Source organism: Leptinotarsa decemlineata, unplaced genomic scaffold (genome assembly GCF_025532065.1).
Source record: "Leptinotarsa decemlineata unplaced genomic scaffold, Ldec_3_MD MMD2_tig00026330_RagTag_RagTag, whole genome shotgun sequence".
Classification (NCBI taxonomy): domain Eukaryota; kingdom Metazoa; phylum Arthropoda; class Insecta; order Coleoptera; family Chrysomelidae; genus Leptinotarsa; species Leptinotarsa decemlineata.
In genome coordinates this window covers 4018758-4039279 of record NW_027412690.1, presented here as the reverse complement: position 1 = coordinate 4039279, position 20522 = coordinate 4018758, and the positions used below count along the sequence as shown (strand labels likewise).

The window sequence follows — 20522 nt, the reverse complement described above, 5'->3', positions numbered from 1 at the left end:
CAAGTTATATAACATAAATAAATTCAAATATAAATTGAAGAACTATTTATTACTCACACAATGATGTAATATAGCAAATTCTGATTATTTACATTTTACCTTTTAATTGACTGCAATTATTCAGGCTAGTAAGTTTTCAATAATGTATATGTGATGGTGATTAACCTGTATAACTTATTTATGTTTACTGCGCCACTCAATTATTTTTGTAATCCACTAAGTACAGCCATTTACTAAAATTATCGTTTACCTAACTTGTAAACTTTCTTTTTCTAATCGGGGTTCAAACCCCTGTTGGTTGAGTAGAATAGCTCTGAGCTTGACTTCGCCAACACTTTCATTTCATTTGTATATCATATGTCATTTAATACAATAAAGACGTTTATTATTATTATTATTATTATTATATAAAATCGAGATGACAGTACATGTACTTTTAGATATGATGTACGTCTACCACAGGTTATAGGTATAAATGTAATGAATCAATTTGATTTCGTGGTAACTAAACAAATGACATGGAAGTGTGAAGGACTTATAATACCACAAAGATATGTATTTGTTTGTGAAAGTTTCATTTCATCTAGTTTGACGAGCAAATTACAGGTCGATTATATCTATACTGTCATGAAACTATCATAGAACTATGATGAAATGGTTGAATGATTTTTATCAGGTAGACGTTCTTTGGTTAGAATTAGCAATTATAAATTCTCTCTTCACGTAACTGGGATACTACAGTGGTCGCATTGTGGTCCACTATATTCTTTAATTTTTCCATCAATAATGTTGATATGTATTACTTATAGCGAACAGTAGGTTTCTTGTATTTGTCGACGATAACAAGATCTTCAAATTTTTGGGAAAAAAAGTTTATGGCTTTCTACTACTCCATCTGATACAAAAAAAATGGATGAGAGAATCTTCCAAAGAAAGGAAGGAAGTAATCAATTTGAAAATAAGTAACTCTATATATGGATGTGTAGATCATGTAGATCTGAAAGTTACTTCTTTGCATGATCTACACATCCATATATAGAGTTAATTATTTTCAAATTGATTACTTCCTTCCTTTCTTTGGAAGATTCTCTCATCCATTTTTTTTGTATCAGATGGAGTAGTAGAAAGCCAAAAACTTTCTTTCCCAAAAAGTAATCACTCCTAAAAATATAACCCTTTCAATTCAAATCTTCAAATTCATTTTCTACACAACTTCATGCCGAATATAATACAGCTACAGCAATCCAAATGTTGGAAGTAGTAAAGCCTGTGTATACTTTGATGTAAGTACTTCCAAGTCGTTGAACTCTTATTTGTTTAGATCTCTGTTGGAGAAATGAATATTTCTGGAGTTTGCTATGATGAAATTCATAAAAGACAATTTGAAGCTGTACATAATCGTTTCCCAAGGATTTAAGCATTTGAGATGGGGTGAATCATATAATGATATTCGTCATCAACTCAGTTTATCAACATAGAAAATCAGAGATAAATTAATGATGTGTGCTTTTAGAGCAAAATTTTGCAGGTAGTATTCACTGTGATGAATTTATAGACCTTAGTTCATTTAAATATGAATGGACAAACTGCAATCGTATTTCTGAATTCAATCTATGTAAAATCAACTAATTAGGGTTTTTCCTTTTCAATCACTCGAATGTTCTGAAACGGGAAAGAGTTTGAGCATGTAAATATTTTCAGCTATACGCCAAATACTATTGAGAATAAACTTGGTTGTTTTCTCGACTTTAAGTTTGTATTTTAGAATCATAATCGGAACTACATGTTAAATAGATGAATATATAATCGTTGAACTCTTGTAAATACAAGTCAAATTTTCATTTAATTGAATGTAAGTCTTGTTCCTGTCTCAATGAAGACAGGATCACGATGTGCTAAAAACTCTATCAATACGTCCATATCGAGGCGTCCAGTTGTTCGATTCTTCACTTTGTTCGTCAGTATTGGATATCGTCCTCCATCCAACAGATGTGAAATAACAACAATGCTGTATGTTTTATTATCGTCAAGATCTTCATAAACTGGAACAGAACAGTTTTGACAAAGAACCTTCAAAGATTCCAGTCGCTGGCCTTCGGGTTTCTTAAGCTTGTATATAATCTTTAAACCTGGAATTTCAAAAAAGAGTGGTGTTAGTAAATAATTGTTCAGGATGTTGATTCCTTTTTATTTTATATGGGTATGGATTATTTCTCTCGACTATATATTGTCAATATTAACACAAATCACATCACACAGAATGAAACACCATTCATAAGTACAGCCCCCTGATTGTGTACAAAATTGATACCTTCCAGAACCCTTAATTGCATTCTATTACCAGTTCGCATTTCTTTATTCGGAGTACTTTCTCTCTCTCTCTGGCCATGTCTCATTGTGTGTGATGTATTTTATGAATTATGAAAACGTTCTATGAACTTCAAAACATGGTCTGAATTTCATAGAAAATGTTTTGTGAACGTTCAGAGAGAAACATACTGAAAATACTGTTATAAAATGAAGGATATTTCAGGAAGGGCTATAAACTTGTTTTTGGAGTAAGTCGTTCATATCAAAGTAAAAATTTCATTCATATTTCAGAGTTTTCTGCCATAGGGATAAAACATTTAAATCTGATGTTTAATATTTAAAAAAAATATCCACCTGCATCTACGTTTTTGTTGCTGCTCTCTTTGGACTTTACAAGCTTGAAGTCATTGAAGGGGTAAATATTTAACCAGCTTACTCTGTCCTTAAAAAAATGTTTTTAAGTATCCTCATATACTTTAACTTTTGGTATAAGATCAAAATATGAATTTGAAAGGGTATATTTTTAGGAGAGAATAATTTTTAGGAAAGAAAGGATTCGGCTTTCTACTTCCCCATCTTCATACAAAAAAATGTGGGAATCTTCCGAAGAAATGAAGGAAGAAGAAAGCGGTAAATTTAAAAAAATTAACTCTATACAAAGTTTTCAACCTGTGAGGATGCCAATATTCCATATATGTAAAATTTTATATCTTTCATTTACTATATTGTGTAGTAGTCCTGTGAATAATATCTCATTTAAACTGAATAGAGAAAAGTGTTTTTTGTATAACTCAGTGTTCATATAAAAGTATTCGTTTCGGAAACATTTTTCTATCGTGTAATTCAATGTTTATATGAACGTAGCTGTTTCGAGAAGGATTTTCTTCCAGTTTATTTCATTTCCTTAAATAAAAAATAATTTTCCTGTGACTATTGAAAGAAGCATCATTATGTGACCGTTTTTTGTTGGCTGAGTCCCTATAACCAATCACAGTTGACCAGATTCATAACTCACCACCTTCGAAACCAATAATAAATGATAAATTCATAACTTCACAGCTTTGTTACATTCATTTCCATTTGCAAGTAAGCTTTGAGAATTTACCTACTTCAAATAATGGCGTACATTTATATTTTCATCATTTTCATAACATTCAACCACGTTTCGACAAAAATTAAAAAGACAATTCAGTGTAATTTTACTGGTTACAGCTTTCATTTGCGCCTCTAACATTTTGTATTTTAATAATTAATAAACTAAAACTAAGATCTGACAGCTGTCAGTTAAATTTTCATAATTATTCATCTAGCTTTTCCTAATATGACTAATAACCAGTCCGTGCAAAGCTTATTGTTAAATCATCTGAAAATGGAATTTTTAACAGGTGATGATCGACTGTATTGTCAAACATGCGCCAAACTAACTGACTGATATAAGGAAACTAGTATAGCTGAGGCATCAGTCAATCTAATAATGACACTGATGATTTTCAAACAAGACTCAACCTCTAACGAAAGCAAAAAACTCTTTGGAAGGTTCGAAATAGATGAACATTTCAACCTAGCAGACCACTATTATAATATTCATGCAGTCATTGTTCACTCTAGTTCTGGCGTTGGATTTGGTCATTATTACGCCTTGGTCAAAGACGAAACGGACTGGTTTAAGTTTGACGATAGTCGTGTCACGAAGTGTTCTGGCGATGCATTGAATTTATTGAAGCCTCTAGAGACACCCTACATTTTGTTTTATAAGAGAGAGTACATTGTTAGATCAAAATCTTCAGATGATGTGGTGCTGCAGGTTTTTCCGAGTTTTCCTGCACCTGAAAAAGCAAATGTGCCACTGGAATCAATGAAGTCGCCTCGGAGCGCCAATTAATTTTTATTGTTGTTTTTACTTCATTATTATCGTTGTTTTAATTATTCAAAAGTGATTATTCGTCCAGTCAAACTATTCTCAAGATTACAAAAATTTATTCAAAATGAAACTATTTACATTAATAAAAGGAGAGAAAAAAATAAGAAAATAAGGTAGAATTTATGATTTCCATCTCGTTTTGAAATCTCAAATATTCTATCTATAATTTTTCTGCAATAATTCTCATTCCAGTTTTCGTCATGTTACTGGAACATTCTGGAAACTCTAATCTCAATTGTAATAATGAGCTAATGGGATAATATAGAATGTGTAAAAGCCATATAAAATAAATTCATTTTTTTGGTTACGGTACTTATTTAACAAGTTCACGAAACACGTAAAATTTTAATTGAAATTTGACATACTTTAACGTAAAAATGCTACCCCTACCTTCAACCCCCATCGAATAACAGGCACAACCCTCAATTTTTCAACTGTAAATTTTTTAAATGCATAATATAACAGTTTTACGAATTATTGGTTACGGAGATAAAACCCGAACACAACAGGATGTAGCTCCCCTATTTCATGAGACATTTTCTAATTTACCGCGCATATCTCAAGAAACAATAAGCAAAATAGAGAAGCAGTTTCGCGAGCTTGGTCATGTGGGGCAGATAAAAAAAGGAGCTGCCAATGTAACGAGTGATGAACTCAAATTAGATGTGATGCTTGACTTTGAGGAAAATCCACACACATCGAGTAGACAGGCATCCACTACATTCAACGTTAGCCATACATCGATAGTAAACATATCAAAAGAAAATAAAATGCAACTCTATAAAATGATACCCACTCAGGAGCTCATGGAAGACGATTTTGATGCACCTTAGAAGACGTTATATTTTCTGATGAGTGTACTTTGTGTCTTAACGGTCATGCTAATCGGCCAAATTGTCACTACTCTCACTGTATGAGAGAACACACGCAATACCCTCGAAGAGTTAATGTTCGGGCAGGGATTGTAGACAACCATATCATTGGTCCCCATTCAATTGAGGGTAACTTGAATGGCGATAATTATTTGGCACTACTTTCAAATTTAACAAATTTATATCCTGATTCAGGATACCCTCAAGTGCCAGTAAATTTGATATGGTTTCAGCAGGATGTAGCACCACCACATTACCAAGTTAATGTCCGGAAATACCTCGATACAACAGTTCCCAATCGGTGGATAGGGAGGCGAGGATCGATTGAATGGCCAGCGCGATCACCTGATCTTTCATCATTAGATTTCTTTTCATGGGGATATGTGACGAGCAATGTGTACAAAACTGAACCTTCAGATTTGAATGACGAATAACGCCTGCGATTAGGTCGGCCACGCCTGATATGTTAAATAATGTAAGATGACAGTTTTATTTGAGATTAGGATGTTGCCAAGACGTTTGCGGTGAACATTTTGAACATCTTCTTCGTTAACGTCCATAGTCCTTTTTCGTATTCTACATTTCATTATGTTTTGCATTACATTTTTGTTTTTCAGTGTATTTTATCGAATTTCGGTAAACGATATATCACAAACCTATACTTCCCATTAAACAAATTTGAGTTTGTACCTGTCATTCGAAGGGGGTTGTAGATAAAAAGTGGCATTTTTACGTTGAAGAATGTCAAATTATAATTTACATTCTACGTGTTTCGGGATTTTTTTCAAATATGTACAGTAACCGAAATAATGAATTTATTTCACTTGGCTTTTACACACTTTATAAGAATAAATATGTGATCAAGTGCGTAGAGAAACCACAAACATATCAAACTCACCAGAAACCTGTAATATATTCAACCTGTTTTCGGCGTTTTTATATCTGTACGGCAAGCTCGTATACTCAAACAATTCTCTCAGATGTACTCCCTCTATTTCACCAATATCAAAGGTATTTTCGAACGGTTGAGCAGTAGCCAAATCATTGTATGTTATATCTGTGGAGAATAATGAGAGAATAAAGGTATTATTAGTCAGGTTTCTCACCTCCTATTCTGATATCGTTTCGCATTCCACCTGGATTCACCACAGCAATGGAGCTTCTAGTCCAAGGCCCTCCGCCAATGTCGCTAGTATACTGAAAGTCAAAAATAATCGGTACCCTTTACGGATATCCAATGGACTACCTTTCATGGAAAAGAGGCGTCCAATGAATATCCATTTCCGATTCCCAATGACTGGACTTTAACTGGACTATAAGAACCAGATATAAATTGTACCCCTGTGGACTTTTCCAGAATATCATAATTGCAGTAGTATAGTCGAAGTAACCGATATAGTAATCTTAAAGCTATCGGCGAACTCAAAGGCCAAAAAAAACCAAAAGGAATAATGCCCGCTATGAATTAGTCCACGTGAACTGAAGAATTGGCGGTTCGTATTGGATAGCTTTAACTAACCGAGTTTTATGATTGGCTGAAGAGTCATAAAATTAAATTTGAAGTCATGTTACGGTGACCAATAGAATGTGAGGATGGTTAGAAGAGTCGTGTTGTCAATGTTCAGTTCAGAAATTGATCGCGATTTGAGTGTTGAAATTCTATATTGGTGAAGTTGTTATTACTTGAAATTTTTGTTATTTGTTTAGAATGTGGCGTCCTTGGACAAGTACTAATAGTAATAACAAGTGTGATAACAACGCAGACTTTTTCCTGTGTAGTGATTCCAATATTCCAATATTGAAACAGAGAATATGTTTCAATGTATATAAGAATCTACATATCAAGTTTGGTTTCGAGGGAAAAAAACTATTACAAGCAACATCAGATTTGACCGAAATTCCTTTCTCAACTGTACGTAAAATAGTCAAAAACAAACGTTATGAACGCAAGACGTGATTTGATGCGGGATTACCAAAACCTTTAGATCTTCATGTGATCATTAAAAAAACAATATACGTCTCTTACAAAAGCAATGAGATTCCTACAATTGAAATCATAAGGAAGAAATTGAATACTTCCGGCTATAACGTGAGCTGCTGTGACAAAACTATTCAGAATTGGATAAAGAAACTAGGATTTAGATTTAAAATAATAAACAAATGTCAAGCAGTTATGGAAAGCAGAAGAATAGTGGAATTGCGTGACAAATACTCAGAACAAATAACTAAATATAGATAAGAACAGCGGCAAATTTTCTATTTGGACGAAACTTGGTATGACACTCACAACACAGTTACGAAAGGGTGGACTGATGGTTCGAAAATGTGTACGCTTGAGATGCCTGCAAACAAAGGATCGCGACCAATCATTGTGCACTGCGGGGGAAGTAAAGGATGGGTTCCGAATTCTTTGAAAGCTAATATTTTTCATATATACAGTGTCACCATTGAAGTGCGCACCATATGTAAAACTTTTTTTTTGAAAAGTTTCAATGAAGTTTAATTTCGGCACTTGTTTGTGCTTCAAATTTAACTTTAACAAATTCAACTTTTTTTTTAATTGAAAAAGTGCATTTCTATATCGAATGTGGCACAAAGCGCCCACGCTTTTTTCCCAATAATACTAGTATTTTTCGTTCGTTATTGTTTTGAGCTTATTTGAAAAAAAAGAATTTTTAACTTTTTGATTCAATGTTCTTTTAAAGCGTGTTTTTTAGTTTTCAAACTATATTTATTTTTCATTTTTTGTATCGTATGTTATAAAAGCGTGTTTTTGAACTAAAATTATTCATCTAAACTTTGGGATCAATCAGCCGTATATTGTTTGAAAAAATGAACCTTGATATTTTCCGATTCCGAAGAGGGAGCCTGAAAATTAGCTACCCAGCCCAAAGCAGTAGGCGCGCAAAGAAGGGTTACAAATAAGGCAGCAGGCGCGCTTGTTAATATAAAAAATACTTTTTTCAAATGAAGAAATAAATACATGTGAAGCGAGTTCAAATTATATCAAGGAGTTTACATACAGCGCCATCTGCCCGCGAATAGATCAAGCAATAATGTCAATAATACTGTCAAATACAGATCCCGAGCTCAAGAGTTACAAACAAACAAACATACATACAGGTGGAGCAAATTAAAGCGTGTAAAAATACTTTTTTTCAAATGAAGACATATATGTACAGTGAGTTCGAATTATATCAAGGAGGTTACGTACGGCGCCATCTGCCCGCGAATAGATCAAGCAGTAATGTCGACAATTCTGTCAAATACAGATTCCGATATGAAAGGAGAGTTACAAACAAACATACATACATACAGGTGTATGTATGTATGTTTGTTTGTATTACCTTACCACCTTATTTTTTGAACAGTCGACGTAGGTATACCACGTTGGTTAATCTCTTCCCTTTTCCATCTCCAGTAAATTCATGAATTCATGATTTGTTGAATGAAAATATCACTGAAATTTCAGGGTTTTTTTGAACAATTATTCAACCGCAAGGAGATCCACCTTCAAGAAATGACGTCATTTGAATGGAACTCCCATTCATTTTTTTTTCATTTATCTTGATGAGTATATTCCAAAATTGCGTCAAATCAGTACGGGTTGAGTAAAAAGAAGTGCTTTGAGAATCCCGTTAGAAAGTTATGGTTTTGTAATGTTCACAACATGAAACTCGTGAAATCAACGTCTTTATTCATCTACTGGCTACACCACCAAAAACAAACAAAAGAAAATTCCCAGTGGAAATTCAAAGTGTATTTCATTGCATTGCTAGACTCAATTCTCCTTAAAGGACAAGTCTGAGAAAGTAAAGGCGATGACATCTTCCCTCACGAAGACGTCATCTATTTGATCTTTTCATAACCTTATTGATTCATCAAAATGAGCTTGAAAAAGCAACTGGATGAGTCAGGATCGACAGATCGACCTGTGATACTCGGTATAAGAGTAACAACAAATGAAAAATATTCTACTGACATTCAATTCGTTGCCAAAGTTGGTTAAAGTAAAAATATTTTAGGTGCATAACGGCGAATGCGCTTTTGCCAACTATAAGAATATGTTTATTTCAAATCGATATCTCACAAAAAACATAATCCGAAAATAACATTTGAGGGTATGATTTCCTTAGTATTGACGAAGAAAATCGACTTATATAGCCCCCCCGCCTGGGGTTAGTCTAGAGACTAAATTTCAAAGATACGTTGTGCTTATTATTTGCTAACTTCACACTTCTCAGACTAACAAAAAACTTTTTGTTACTGAACGGCACTAAAAGACATTTTCATGCCTATAGCCCCCCCCTAGGTACTTTAAACAAAATGAAAAATATTTAAAACTTCCGTCATTTTGAATTTTCAATTCCCCCTATCTGGCCAAGTGTGGTCGGGTTTCAATTCAAAACTAATCCCTTTGAAAAGTTCTACAAACCCTGAAATTTCAGAAATGATATCTACATGTTTGGATAAAGTTTCAGTGACAAAATGGTTAGAGCTTTCACGATCGAGATTTTCAGTATTACTATTTTTCGGGTGTGGAGGCTGTCGATTTTTAGAATACCTTCTTGACGTTTCGCTGCTGCAAATGCCTAGCTTCGTCAAAGGTTCGTACATCGTCAATCCCCGATGACTGAGTCATTGAAATTAGCGTAACGTCAGAAAGGAATTCCAAAAATCGTCGGCCTTCAAACCCGAAAAATAGTTGTGATACAGTTCAATCTTTCTCGTCAAAATGATCACTTGGTGATTGAAACACGTGTCGAGGTGTTAAAATAACGGTTTGGTGTTGGGAAAAAACTCCAGTAATATTCCGAAAAATAATGATAATGAAAATTCCAGTGCTTCTTTCCACGCGTTAATTGAAACTATTGTATATTACTGAAGTTTCTTTCCCAACACCAAATCGTTATTTTTAACACCTCGACACGTGTTTCGATCACCAAGTGATCATCTTCAAGAGGAAGATTAAACTAGAAACTAACGTGAAGCATAAATAGCGTTAGCTCCACATTAGTTCCTAGTTTAATCTTCCTCTTGAAGATGATCACTTAGTGATTGAAACACGTGTCGAGGTGTTAAAAATAACGATTTGGTGTTGGGAAAGAAACTCCAGTAATATTCATTACTACACCAAAGGTTCCAAACAGTGCATCATAAGTGGAACTATTGTATCTGCCAAACCCCATAACCAAAATCCTGTTATCATTTATGGTGATAAATCGGCGCTTTTTTTTAATGTCATCTGGATTAGTTCAAAATGACAAACAAATGGTACCACCTACTTTAAATCCACAGAAGTACCGGCTTTTGTGTCTGTATGTTTCATTCCATCAGAAAAAATTATTGATATTCTGATACTGCGGTAAATACTTACAGCGTAAACCATTGCATCAGCTACAAAATTTCCCAGAGAACATTCTCGATTATAACAACTTTCACCACTGAGAGTGACAAAGGTAGATCCCAAGACTACATCTCCTTGGGACTCAACCGTGTTTTTCCATAGTGACAGTTCTTGATTGATTTGCTCATCTTGAAAGAAATCATAATTTTTATTAATTATCTCTGGAGTACACAGTACGTTTCACTTTTATATATTCACCAAAGATCAACCTGATAAAAACTGTTTTCTATATGAAAAAATAATGCAGATCGCCGATAATTGAAAAAAAATAATATCAGTCAACAAAATATGATAAAATTCAATTCTGTGAAATGAATCCAATTCCTTGTTTTCTATGACAATTGCAAAAAAATGAGGAGAACCTATATGTAATACAGTATAAATTTCACTAGTTCAGACCAGCAAATCATGAATAGCAGACCCTTTTTGGACCCATCAACACAACATCGAGTGGTCCCAAGCTGAGATCTTGCAGAGAGAGGAACATTGGTCTAGGAGAAAATTCAAGGAAGCCGCATACATGTTGTCCAACAACGTATTCAGCCGAGCCAGCGTAGAAATACGCAACATATGGAAACCCATTATCAAGCGGAAAGCGGAAAATGGAAAGCGGGGATAAGTGAAAATACTCGAACGACCTATAAATAGTCATCTCTCGGAGGAGTCAGTCCAGCCATCACCCGAAGACGATTGTAGATACTAACAATCGAAATGTCTTGAACTAACGTGACTTGGAATCTCTCCACTTTTTATTTTCATTTTCTTTTTCATTTCTTTATTTTTATTTATTCAATTGTTTTATTTTCACTTGCATTTTATTTCACTTTTATTTCATTTCAGGTTTATTTTGCTTAATATAATTGTTATTTTCAGCTATTCATTTTTAATTCTTCTTTTTTAGTTGTTTCAGGGATTTCAAATCATTCTATATAGTAGACAATGGAAGTCCGAACTAGTGAAATTCATCATAAAACATTGTCAATCACCTTCAAATAATACAGTGTGGTTGAAACATTCTGTATTTCAGTAGTATAGTTTCGAGTACTGTAACAAGGATCACTCGAAATCTGGGTAATAGTGGATGAGTCTCAGTCTGCCAAAGTTTATTCAACAGTTACATCATGGCGCACCACGTTGGGCACCAAGACAGGGATAACAGGGTTAAATTTGTGAGTTGTGGGTAATAGGAAATAAATCTCGGGATGCCATAGAAAGCCTGTATATAACGTTAATAAAAAAGTATTGTTCGAGTATAAAATAACTGAAGTACATTTCTGGAATTTGTTATTTTTTTTTTGTTCGATTGTTAACCTATTCATTTCGTAGAAATTCATATTTAATATGAGATGAAGAAAAAAGCTTTTGTCTGATGTCTACTATGGTTTTTATTATTTGTTACGACCAGTTTCGGTTTTTAAACCATTATCAAGTAACTCATGATAATGGTCTAACAAACTGAAACCGGTCATAACAAATAATAAAAACCGTAGTAGAAATCAGAGAAATGCTATTTTCTCTATCCTATAGTAATTATCTTTGTTACTTAGAATTCTGTTGCATTCTTAACAATTTTATGAATCAGAGTTTTTTTCGTGGAAGTAAATCTTATTATTATTTTCGGCCACAAGACAGGTTTTGTTGAATTTTAATAATGGTATTAGATTTTTGAGTAAATCTGAAATATTATATTATTTGTCTTAGCCTTCTACGTTACAGTATTCATATCACCTTGTTGATGATTGGAACTCAAAAAAATTGGCTGTCCGGAATAGTCGATTACCTCTCCATTTTCATAAAAAAATATAGTAATGTTTCCCAAATACTTGCACAGCGCTGACGCTTGAGTTACCAAAACAGTGTGCCCATATTTACTCTTCACAACTGTTGGATATGGACCACCAACAATATCAGGGCCTGGTGGATCGTCTGGAAAATAAATTGAGTAAATTTAAAGTAGACGTTGCAAAGACGAACTTCATAAGATGATTAGTAGTATTGGTTTAGATTAATTCAATTCAAGCAAATAAATCTGCTCACTAGAAGGGCAATAAAATCAATCAATTTTCGAACAAATTTCTTCCAAGTTTTTCTTCAAGAATTGCATATTTGAACTTTGAAATATATCTGCTTTCCAGCATTTTACGGGTCATATGACTTGACAATATTGTTTTCATGGTTTTAAGCTTACTTCCTTCAAAGAGATGTCAGCAAAGGCGAAAACTTTTTTTTGAATTTGAAAGATGCATTTGGTGCAATAAATTGCTTCTCCATAGCTTTAGGTAACTCAACCAAAGTTGAGTTGATTTCAGTATCCTTTTGAATAATTCCTTGATAACTTTCTCAAAAGTAAAAGCAATGCCAGAATAAATTAGTGATTGATAATTTACAATAAAAATGGAACAAGAGGGTATAAAAAATAGGAAGAAGTGGAAATTGTATTAATGGGAAAGATGGAAGAAATCGGTGAATCAATTAGCAAACCATCAAAGAGCCTCAATTTAAATATTTATAGATTGTAATTCAATGAATGTTATATCTCCCCTACCTCCAGTGAACAAAAAAGTATGAGAATGACCACCAACAATGAGGCTAATTTTCTCAGAGGCATTGGCAGCTATTTTCTTATCAATGTCGTATCCAGAGTGAGATAATACAATGTTCGTATACACTCCTTCCTCCTTCACCAAACGTTCCGCTTCTGCATTTACACTGGGCGATTCTAGTAAGAACTTCAGTTGACCAGTTTTGGCGATCTTCTGCAAATATTAGCCAGTTAAATTAGTCATTATTCTGGCGCTGTTTCAAACTATTCTACAAATATTTTCTTACAGTTTCCAAAACTTTTTCAATAACAATTTTTATTATTTTCGAATTTCTTCGCAAAATATCGACTCCTCCCGGGTAGCCTACATTTTTTTATGTCATAGTGTTACATCGACTTGTCCATGAAAAAGGTTCCTGTTATTACCCTGAAGGGCATCGAACAAATAAGAGCAAAATAGTTCTAGAAAAGTTCAGAACATTCCAGAGTATTCGAAAGCATTCCACAATATTCCAGAGCATCTCAGAACATTCTGGAATATGGTGGAATGTTCAGCAATAGTGGGTCATTGTGTTTATGCTTTTATTCCAACTATGTCATATAATATCAGTTTCTTGAATTAACTCAGGTACTCCACTCAAACAAAATCATGTTCACTACTGTCTATTTCAATTTCGAAATAGGTAGTGCCTATCTATCTGAAGACAACAAAAAATTCGACCCCAGCTTCCCAAATAATCCACTACGTTAAACAAAACCTACGCGATTGCAAATTCAACCTTCCTTTCATCATGCGGGTTGCATCGGTTTGTCAGGCCGCTTCATTTCATTTTCTCGTGCGACAGTTTTGATTTTGCGATAACTTTATAAATATTGTTACGTTTCACCCGTGGGTTTGCCATTTATTGTTGGCCCTGCACAATTAAAATCATCTCCATTTCGCTGCTACACTGACAATACAACCAAACACTTTAAAAAAAATTCAAACTGATATTCAAATGTTTATGGCCTTATTAGAACATTTCGCACCGCACTGTCAACTAGACTTCTCGAAATGCGGATGAGTAGTATTCAAATATGCTAATGGAAGTCTTGGGAAGTTGATTGAATTATTCTCGAAGCCAATAGGGAAGTCGCTGGAAGTATCTCGAAGCAACGCGAAAACTAATAGCATCGTGAAGCGCAAGACGAGTTGAGCGCGATCTTGGCCACGTCACAATTGATTTATGATGACCAGTAGCGGCCGCCGTTATTTTTTTTTTAGATGATGCACAATAATATTGATTTGAAGTGTATGCTGTGGAAGCTATAATGTGCATAGAATTTTCAAAGCAACAAACGTGTTTATTTGATAAGAATTGATATTGTATCCTTATAAATAGTCACATAGACAGATATATGCGACGAGAGAAATTTGTTTTATGATATTTATATTGATTCATTTCACAGAAGCAACAAATTGAAATTTGTTCGCTACCGAAGGCGAAATTTGTGATTTTCGGTAGATTTTCTTTTCTTTTGACATTCCCTATAGATGAAAAATTTCTAAATACCTACAAATATGAAGGTGTTGTTTCCTGTAAGTGTTGCCCAACCTTGATGTCAAATGCACTGGTTACTGCTTCTGCAAAAAACCAGTCTTGAAAATGCCATCTGAGATGATGGCGAAATGTCGATATTTTATGCTGAAGTAGTATCCGGATGTACATCCGTTCGTCTTTGATACATTCACGACAGTTTGAAGTTCAGCTACCAAGCAGAGCACATGAATATGGCAAGTTGTATCTTGCGTCGTGATTTCACTCTAGACCATAATGCAGTATAATAGTAACAAAATAAACTCTTATTCTTCGCCGAAGTAAGGCACTAGAGATATTTTTTCGATGTGAATTAGCTCAATCAATACATTTCTTGCAATAAATTGGAAATATTGTCAAAGACCGGGTATTTTTGATATTCCATTATCTGGTGAAGCAACCAGTTACCGAAATGTTCAACTCATGTTTCAAATTTGTAAAAGATTAAATATAAAAAACCAAGTGACCTGCGCGATATAAGTTCTAGAAAGAGAATTTACTTACATCACATTCCGATAATATAACTCCAATGACCCCAATTTTCTTTCCTTCTCTTTCAATCACGATACTCTTCTGATAGATTCTTTGAATTTCTGGTTCCAATTCATCATCTATGTTGCAAACAACAACAGGGTGATGCAGACTCTTTATGTAAGGAACTACCCCCGAAATGCCGTCATCAAAATCGTGATTACCTAAAACCTTAAATGAATATTTCATATCTATATTGCTGAATTCCCAGCAAATCTTACGAAGAAAGGTGTGAAAATATTCTAGAAACCTAGAACTGATTGCATGTTATATGTGATACACCAAGCGATTCCCTGGAGTCTTTGAAGTCTACTAGATACTCGTTAGGACAATAAGAGGATTGCTCCGAATTCTTGGGCTTCTTGTTGAATACCCTTTGTGAGCAAAAAATAGCAGAATCAATACACCTGATCGCTCTGGATTGAATGATTCCGTACAGTCTATCTCGTCTTCTGTTTGTAGATCTTTTGCTGGAAAAATTCTCACTTGTTTACTTTATAGTAAATGTTCAAGAGGTAGAAATAACGAATGTGATTTTCTGGAACTTCAACTAGCATTTCCCAATATAACTGATAACCAGTCCATGCAGAGCTTGTTGTTGAATCATCTGAAAATTGAACTGTATTGCCAAACATGCGCCAAACTGACTGACGATTGTAAGAAAACAAGTATAGCTGAGGCACCAGTCAGCGTAATAGTAACACTGGTGATCTTCAAACATGACAACCTCTGACGGAAGCACCAAACTCTTACAAATGTTCGAAATGGATGAACACTTCAATCTAGCAGACCATTATTATAATCTCCATGTAGTTATTGTTCACTGTGGTTCTGGCATTTAATCTGACCATTTTTACGCATTGATCAAAGACGAAACAGACTCTGGTTTATATTTGACGACAGTCGTATCATTAAGTGTTCCGGCGATGTCTTGTTTTTATAGGAGCCTCTGACGATACCCTACATTTTGTTTTGCGAAAGAAAGGACATTAGCAAATCAAGATCTTCAGATGATGTGGTGCTGCAGGTTTTTCCGGGTTTTCCTGCAGCTGAAATAGTAAATGCGCCACTGGAATCAATGAAGTCACCCCGGAGCGCCAAATAGTTTTTGTTGTTCCATAATTTCGTGATTTGTATTACTCTCTTTTTTAAAATAGTTCATAATCAGATGCCACTGTGGGATTTACTAGACAGAGTACTTTCAGCCATAATATTGAATTAAGAAATGAGTTTAGGAAATGATCATCCTGTATGACATACCTCAGCATCTATTGGAAGTCTATTCATGAATTGTTGCGTAACATTCCATTTTCCCACTGTATACCAAAGAGTTCCCTGGAAACTGTCCCCCGCATTCAACAAAATGGAACTTGGCTTATCTGTTAGAATGTCCTCGATTTGGCGGTATAGTCTGGAAAATCCACCAATACAATTCTCGCCAGCTTTGCAGACACCACCCGAATGGTTAATCTGATCAAATCTGAAATGAACAAGACATTCCAGGTTTTTTATTATGCAATTAGTATAGTAAACAAACCAAAGCCGATACCTTATGAAAGGTTCGTTCATAAGAATTTTATTCATTCAATGCGAGAGCCTTCAAAATTTCGATAATGTAAACATTGCTCAAAAGTCAAAAGAAGTAGGATAGAAAAAATTATAAGAATTGGTAAAAAAGGATGATTTATTCATGATTAAAAAAGAAGCAAGGATTCTACTTACACATATTTCGATTTTCAAATAACTGAAATTATTAATTTCTATTGTATTATTATATTATTGTATTTTTGGATTATGGCATCACTGTATTATTATTATTATTGCATTATTGTATTATTGTATTATTGTATGTATCTATATTCATTCATAATCGCTCTCTGCTTATAAAATATTCGTAATTTTGTTTACCTGAAATTAGTGATGACGAAAACGGTAACCGTAATACAGGGTGTTATTCATTAAACATACCGCAAAAATTCAAAGGACTATTTATTGGAGTATTCTAAGAATATTTTGTCCTTTGATGATTTTTGATAAGGCACTTTGTTTCGAAGATACGGAGCGAAAAAGAATTTCGACAAAAACAATTTATTACTAACTGCCCCCCGCTTGGATGTAAGAATCCAATCTTCTCTTCATCGACTACTGAACTATTGCCAAAAAAAACCAGTAACGTTTCTGATTGTATTACACCCAGCAACTTGAATGTCTGCAGCCGTTTATAGTAATCGGAATGTTGTTGATAAGTGGCAACAGAATTGTTAGATTTTTTATAACTTGGTAGGTCCAGTTAAGTACGCTATACTTTTATTTCGGTCACGTTAATTATTTTAAAATTGCCAAAATTGTTATTGTCGAAATTGTTTTTTGTTCCGTATCTTCGAAACAAAGCTCCCTAATAAAAATATTCAAAGGTCAAAATATCAAAAAGTAATGAAAAGAGAAATGAAAATTTCTATGTTTTTTACCACTTTTATTTGTAACTAACGTTACTGCAGTTTCGTCCTATATGGACATTCTCAAACTGATATAATAAATTTTATTGTATAAGTTTGAGAATGTCCATATAGGACGAAACTGCAGTAACGTTAGTTACAAATAAAAGTGGGAAAAACAGAAATTTTCATTTCTCTTTTCATTATGATCTCCTACCACGTAGTAACGCTACATCCATCAATTCATTGACAAAATATCCTTAGAATAGTCCAAGGAATAGTCCGTTAATTTTTTGCTGCATGTTTAATAATCACCCTGTATAATTATTGGGATACGATTGTTACATTCCAAGCCAGATTTTATTTCAATAAAAAAAGATTATAAAAATATCATGAAATCTGTTTAAAATCTGTTTTTCCGTTAATCAGCTGTCGTCCCGATACGAACGACAACTCTCAGAAGTTGAGAAACTTGTGCGAGCTAAGGACTAACGAGGTCTCACCTTTTAACGTGTGAGATGAAATATTATACGATTGATCATTTTTTAATGAAATTACCTACCGGACCTGTAATACAAATTACTACTTTTTTAGACTCGTTTAGAAAAAATGGATTTATGAAGTATATGAAGAGTTACAGATTTTGTTGTACTATGTACTACGAAAAGTGAGAAAAACTTTCAGAAATTGATTCTATTTTATTCAATTTTCGATTATTTCACACATTTTCTCAAACAATTTTCATTTCTAGTTGCTAATGTTTTTTTCATTCGTAAAAGTTTGACTATATTATATGCTAAGGCAAAAGTAGATAGTCAAAGAAGAAAATACTTCTACAAAAAAATCCTTCATGCCCAGAATTAACCAATTTAACCAATATTTCTGTTTCATTGTTGGAAAGTTTTACATTGATCTTTCAGTGGAGTAGTCAGACTTGTTTTCTATCTACAAGGTTTAGTAAAATAATGATAAATATTATTAACAGTAGCAAAAACACTTCTAAAACACTTTCTCATCAACATCACAAATTGTTGTTTGAGAATTGTTCCTAATCGCTCATAATCTTTTTACCAACAGTAAAATACATGCACTTTTTTCATCGAATATATTGTTCTTCGTAACACAACTATCTTGATTTATTCTAAATAATTTTTATGAAACAGGAGATATATTTTCTGAAAAGTACAAACTTGACACTAGAAACCATGAAATAAATAATTTCTCAATTGAAATAAATTACTGTCAAAATCCGTCATTCGGTAATTGTAAGTTTCTAAAATTTCCAATTCCATTATTATCTACGGCAAGACATTGGTGATTTCCGATCTTTTGAATTTCTGCATTATCTGTCCATTGCAACAATTCTTGAGCAAAACTCTCCAAGCGACTACGTTGGACTATTCTACGAACATCCTGATAGCTAACCTGAATACGACTCATTAAACGAATAGTTGAGTATATTTTTTCAATAAATTGATAGATGTAGCCATTACTACGTGGTATGATATCATAATGAAGAAAAAAGAATTAAAACTTTCTAAGTTTTTCACCACTTTTATTTGTAACTAACGTTAGCTACTGCAGTTACATCCTATAAGGATATTTTCAAACTTATGCATTTTCAATGTACGTTTTTAATGTATGAGTTATATACATTTTTAATGTATAAGTTTGAAAATGTCTTCATAGGATGAAACTGCAGTAACGTTACCATACTCTAATAGATTTTAAAATAATTTTAAATACTTTATCGAGGAAATATACATCCGTATAAGAAAAAAAATTTCGAAATACATGCTTTTCTTTCAACCTTCCTACACACCTACTTCCTACTTACCAGGCTTCTACCAAGATGGATATTGAACTATAGTCGACAGATATTTATGTAAGATCTGCTCGACTGTTGACCTACTTATTTTGTAAAAATTCATATTGAATATAGGATGAAAAATTACTTTTGTCTGATTTCTAATATGATTTTTTTTGTTACGACTGCTTTCGGTTTGTTAAACCATTTCCAAGTGAACTGATGCATTTAGATGTACAATGATACAGTCAATGTGCTGTTGGTAACTGTAATAACAAAATGTTACCTGCATTATCAATACCAATACTAAAACAATAACTATTTAACTTTTATAGCCTCTCAAAATCAGCTACTGAATCGAAAATACTACTCGTGGATTGCTCCGAATACCAAAGAATCCTAAACTAGAAAAAGTGACGTCATATCATCATCATGGCAGCTTGTATCAAACTTCTTCAATCAACAACTAGAATTCGAAGAATTTTCTATAGCTTTCAATTGAATATGTGGGCGAAGAGGTATTATGAAAAGTGAAATGATTTCAAAGTGTAATTGAAGTAAGAACTATCAAATTGTGTTTTGAGAGCTAATTTATTATTTACCTTGCGTGAAAATCATTGAAGTGTATAACGGACAGCTGAAAAATCTTTTCTATTTCCACATGAAGGTTCGCACAATTTATCGATGTTACAGCAAATACTATAAAGAGCAACCAATAAATCATCCTTGGATCTGCCAGCTACACATTTGTCAAGTGGTACTGAGAATTTGTTATCTAATGAATGACTCATAAAGATATTAAGCATGTGAACTAAGTGTATTTGCCCCCAAATAAATGATTAACTTTAATCATTTTGTTTGTCATCAAACTACAAGGTCCTCATTATAAAGTAAACAGTGTTTTATAAGGTGTAGTGGATTAGGTATATATTCTTTTTTCGAGCTCGAGCTAGCTTCTACTGAAAAAAGGAAAGAATTTTGAAAAAATTGTTATGCAGGCACTAGCAATCAGAGTCGAATTTATCGAAAACACTTTCCCAACACCAGAACAAAAATTACGGTCTCTCGACGCGCGATTCGCCAACCAAGTTAGCGTCTAGGGGATCATTATGACTAAATT

General features: G+C 33.5%; 1 protein-coding gene across 1 annotated transcript; it reads right to left on the bottom strand.

Annotated features, from left to right (window-relative positions):
• Nucleotides 1–1734: 1734 nt before the first annotated feature.
• LOC111504099 (apyrase) lies at nt 1735–20188 on the bottom strand. Its single transcript, XM_023158589.2, has 9 exons — nt 20005–20188; nt 16421–16640; nt 15134–15331; nt 13056–13266; nt 12239–12436; nt 10481–10638; nt 6210–6300; nt 6002–6160; nt 1735–2129 (listed from the first exon to the last, which is right to left on the bottom strand). Exons 1-9 carry the CDS (start codon nt 20124–20126, stop codon nt 1843–1845), a joined length of 1644 nt encoding a protein of 547 aa, XP_023014357.2. The 5' UTR covers nt 20127–20188; the 3' UTR covers nt 1735–1842.
• Nucleotides 20189–20522: the final 334 nt, after the last annotated feature.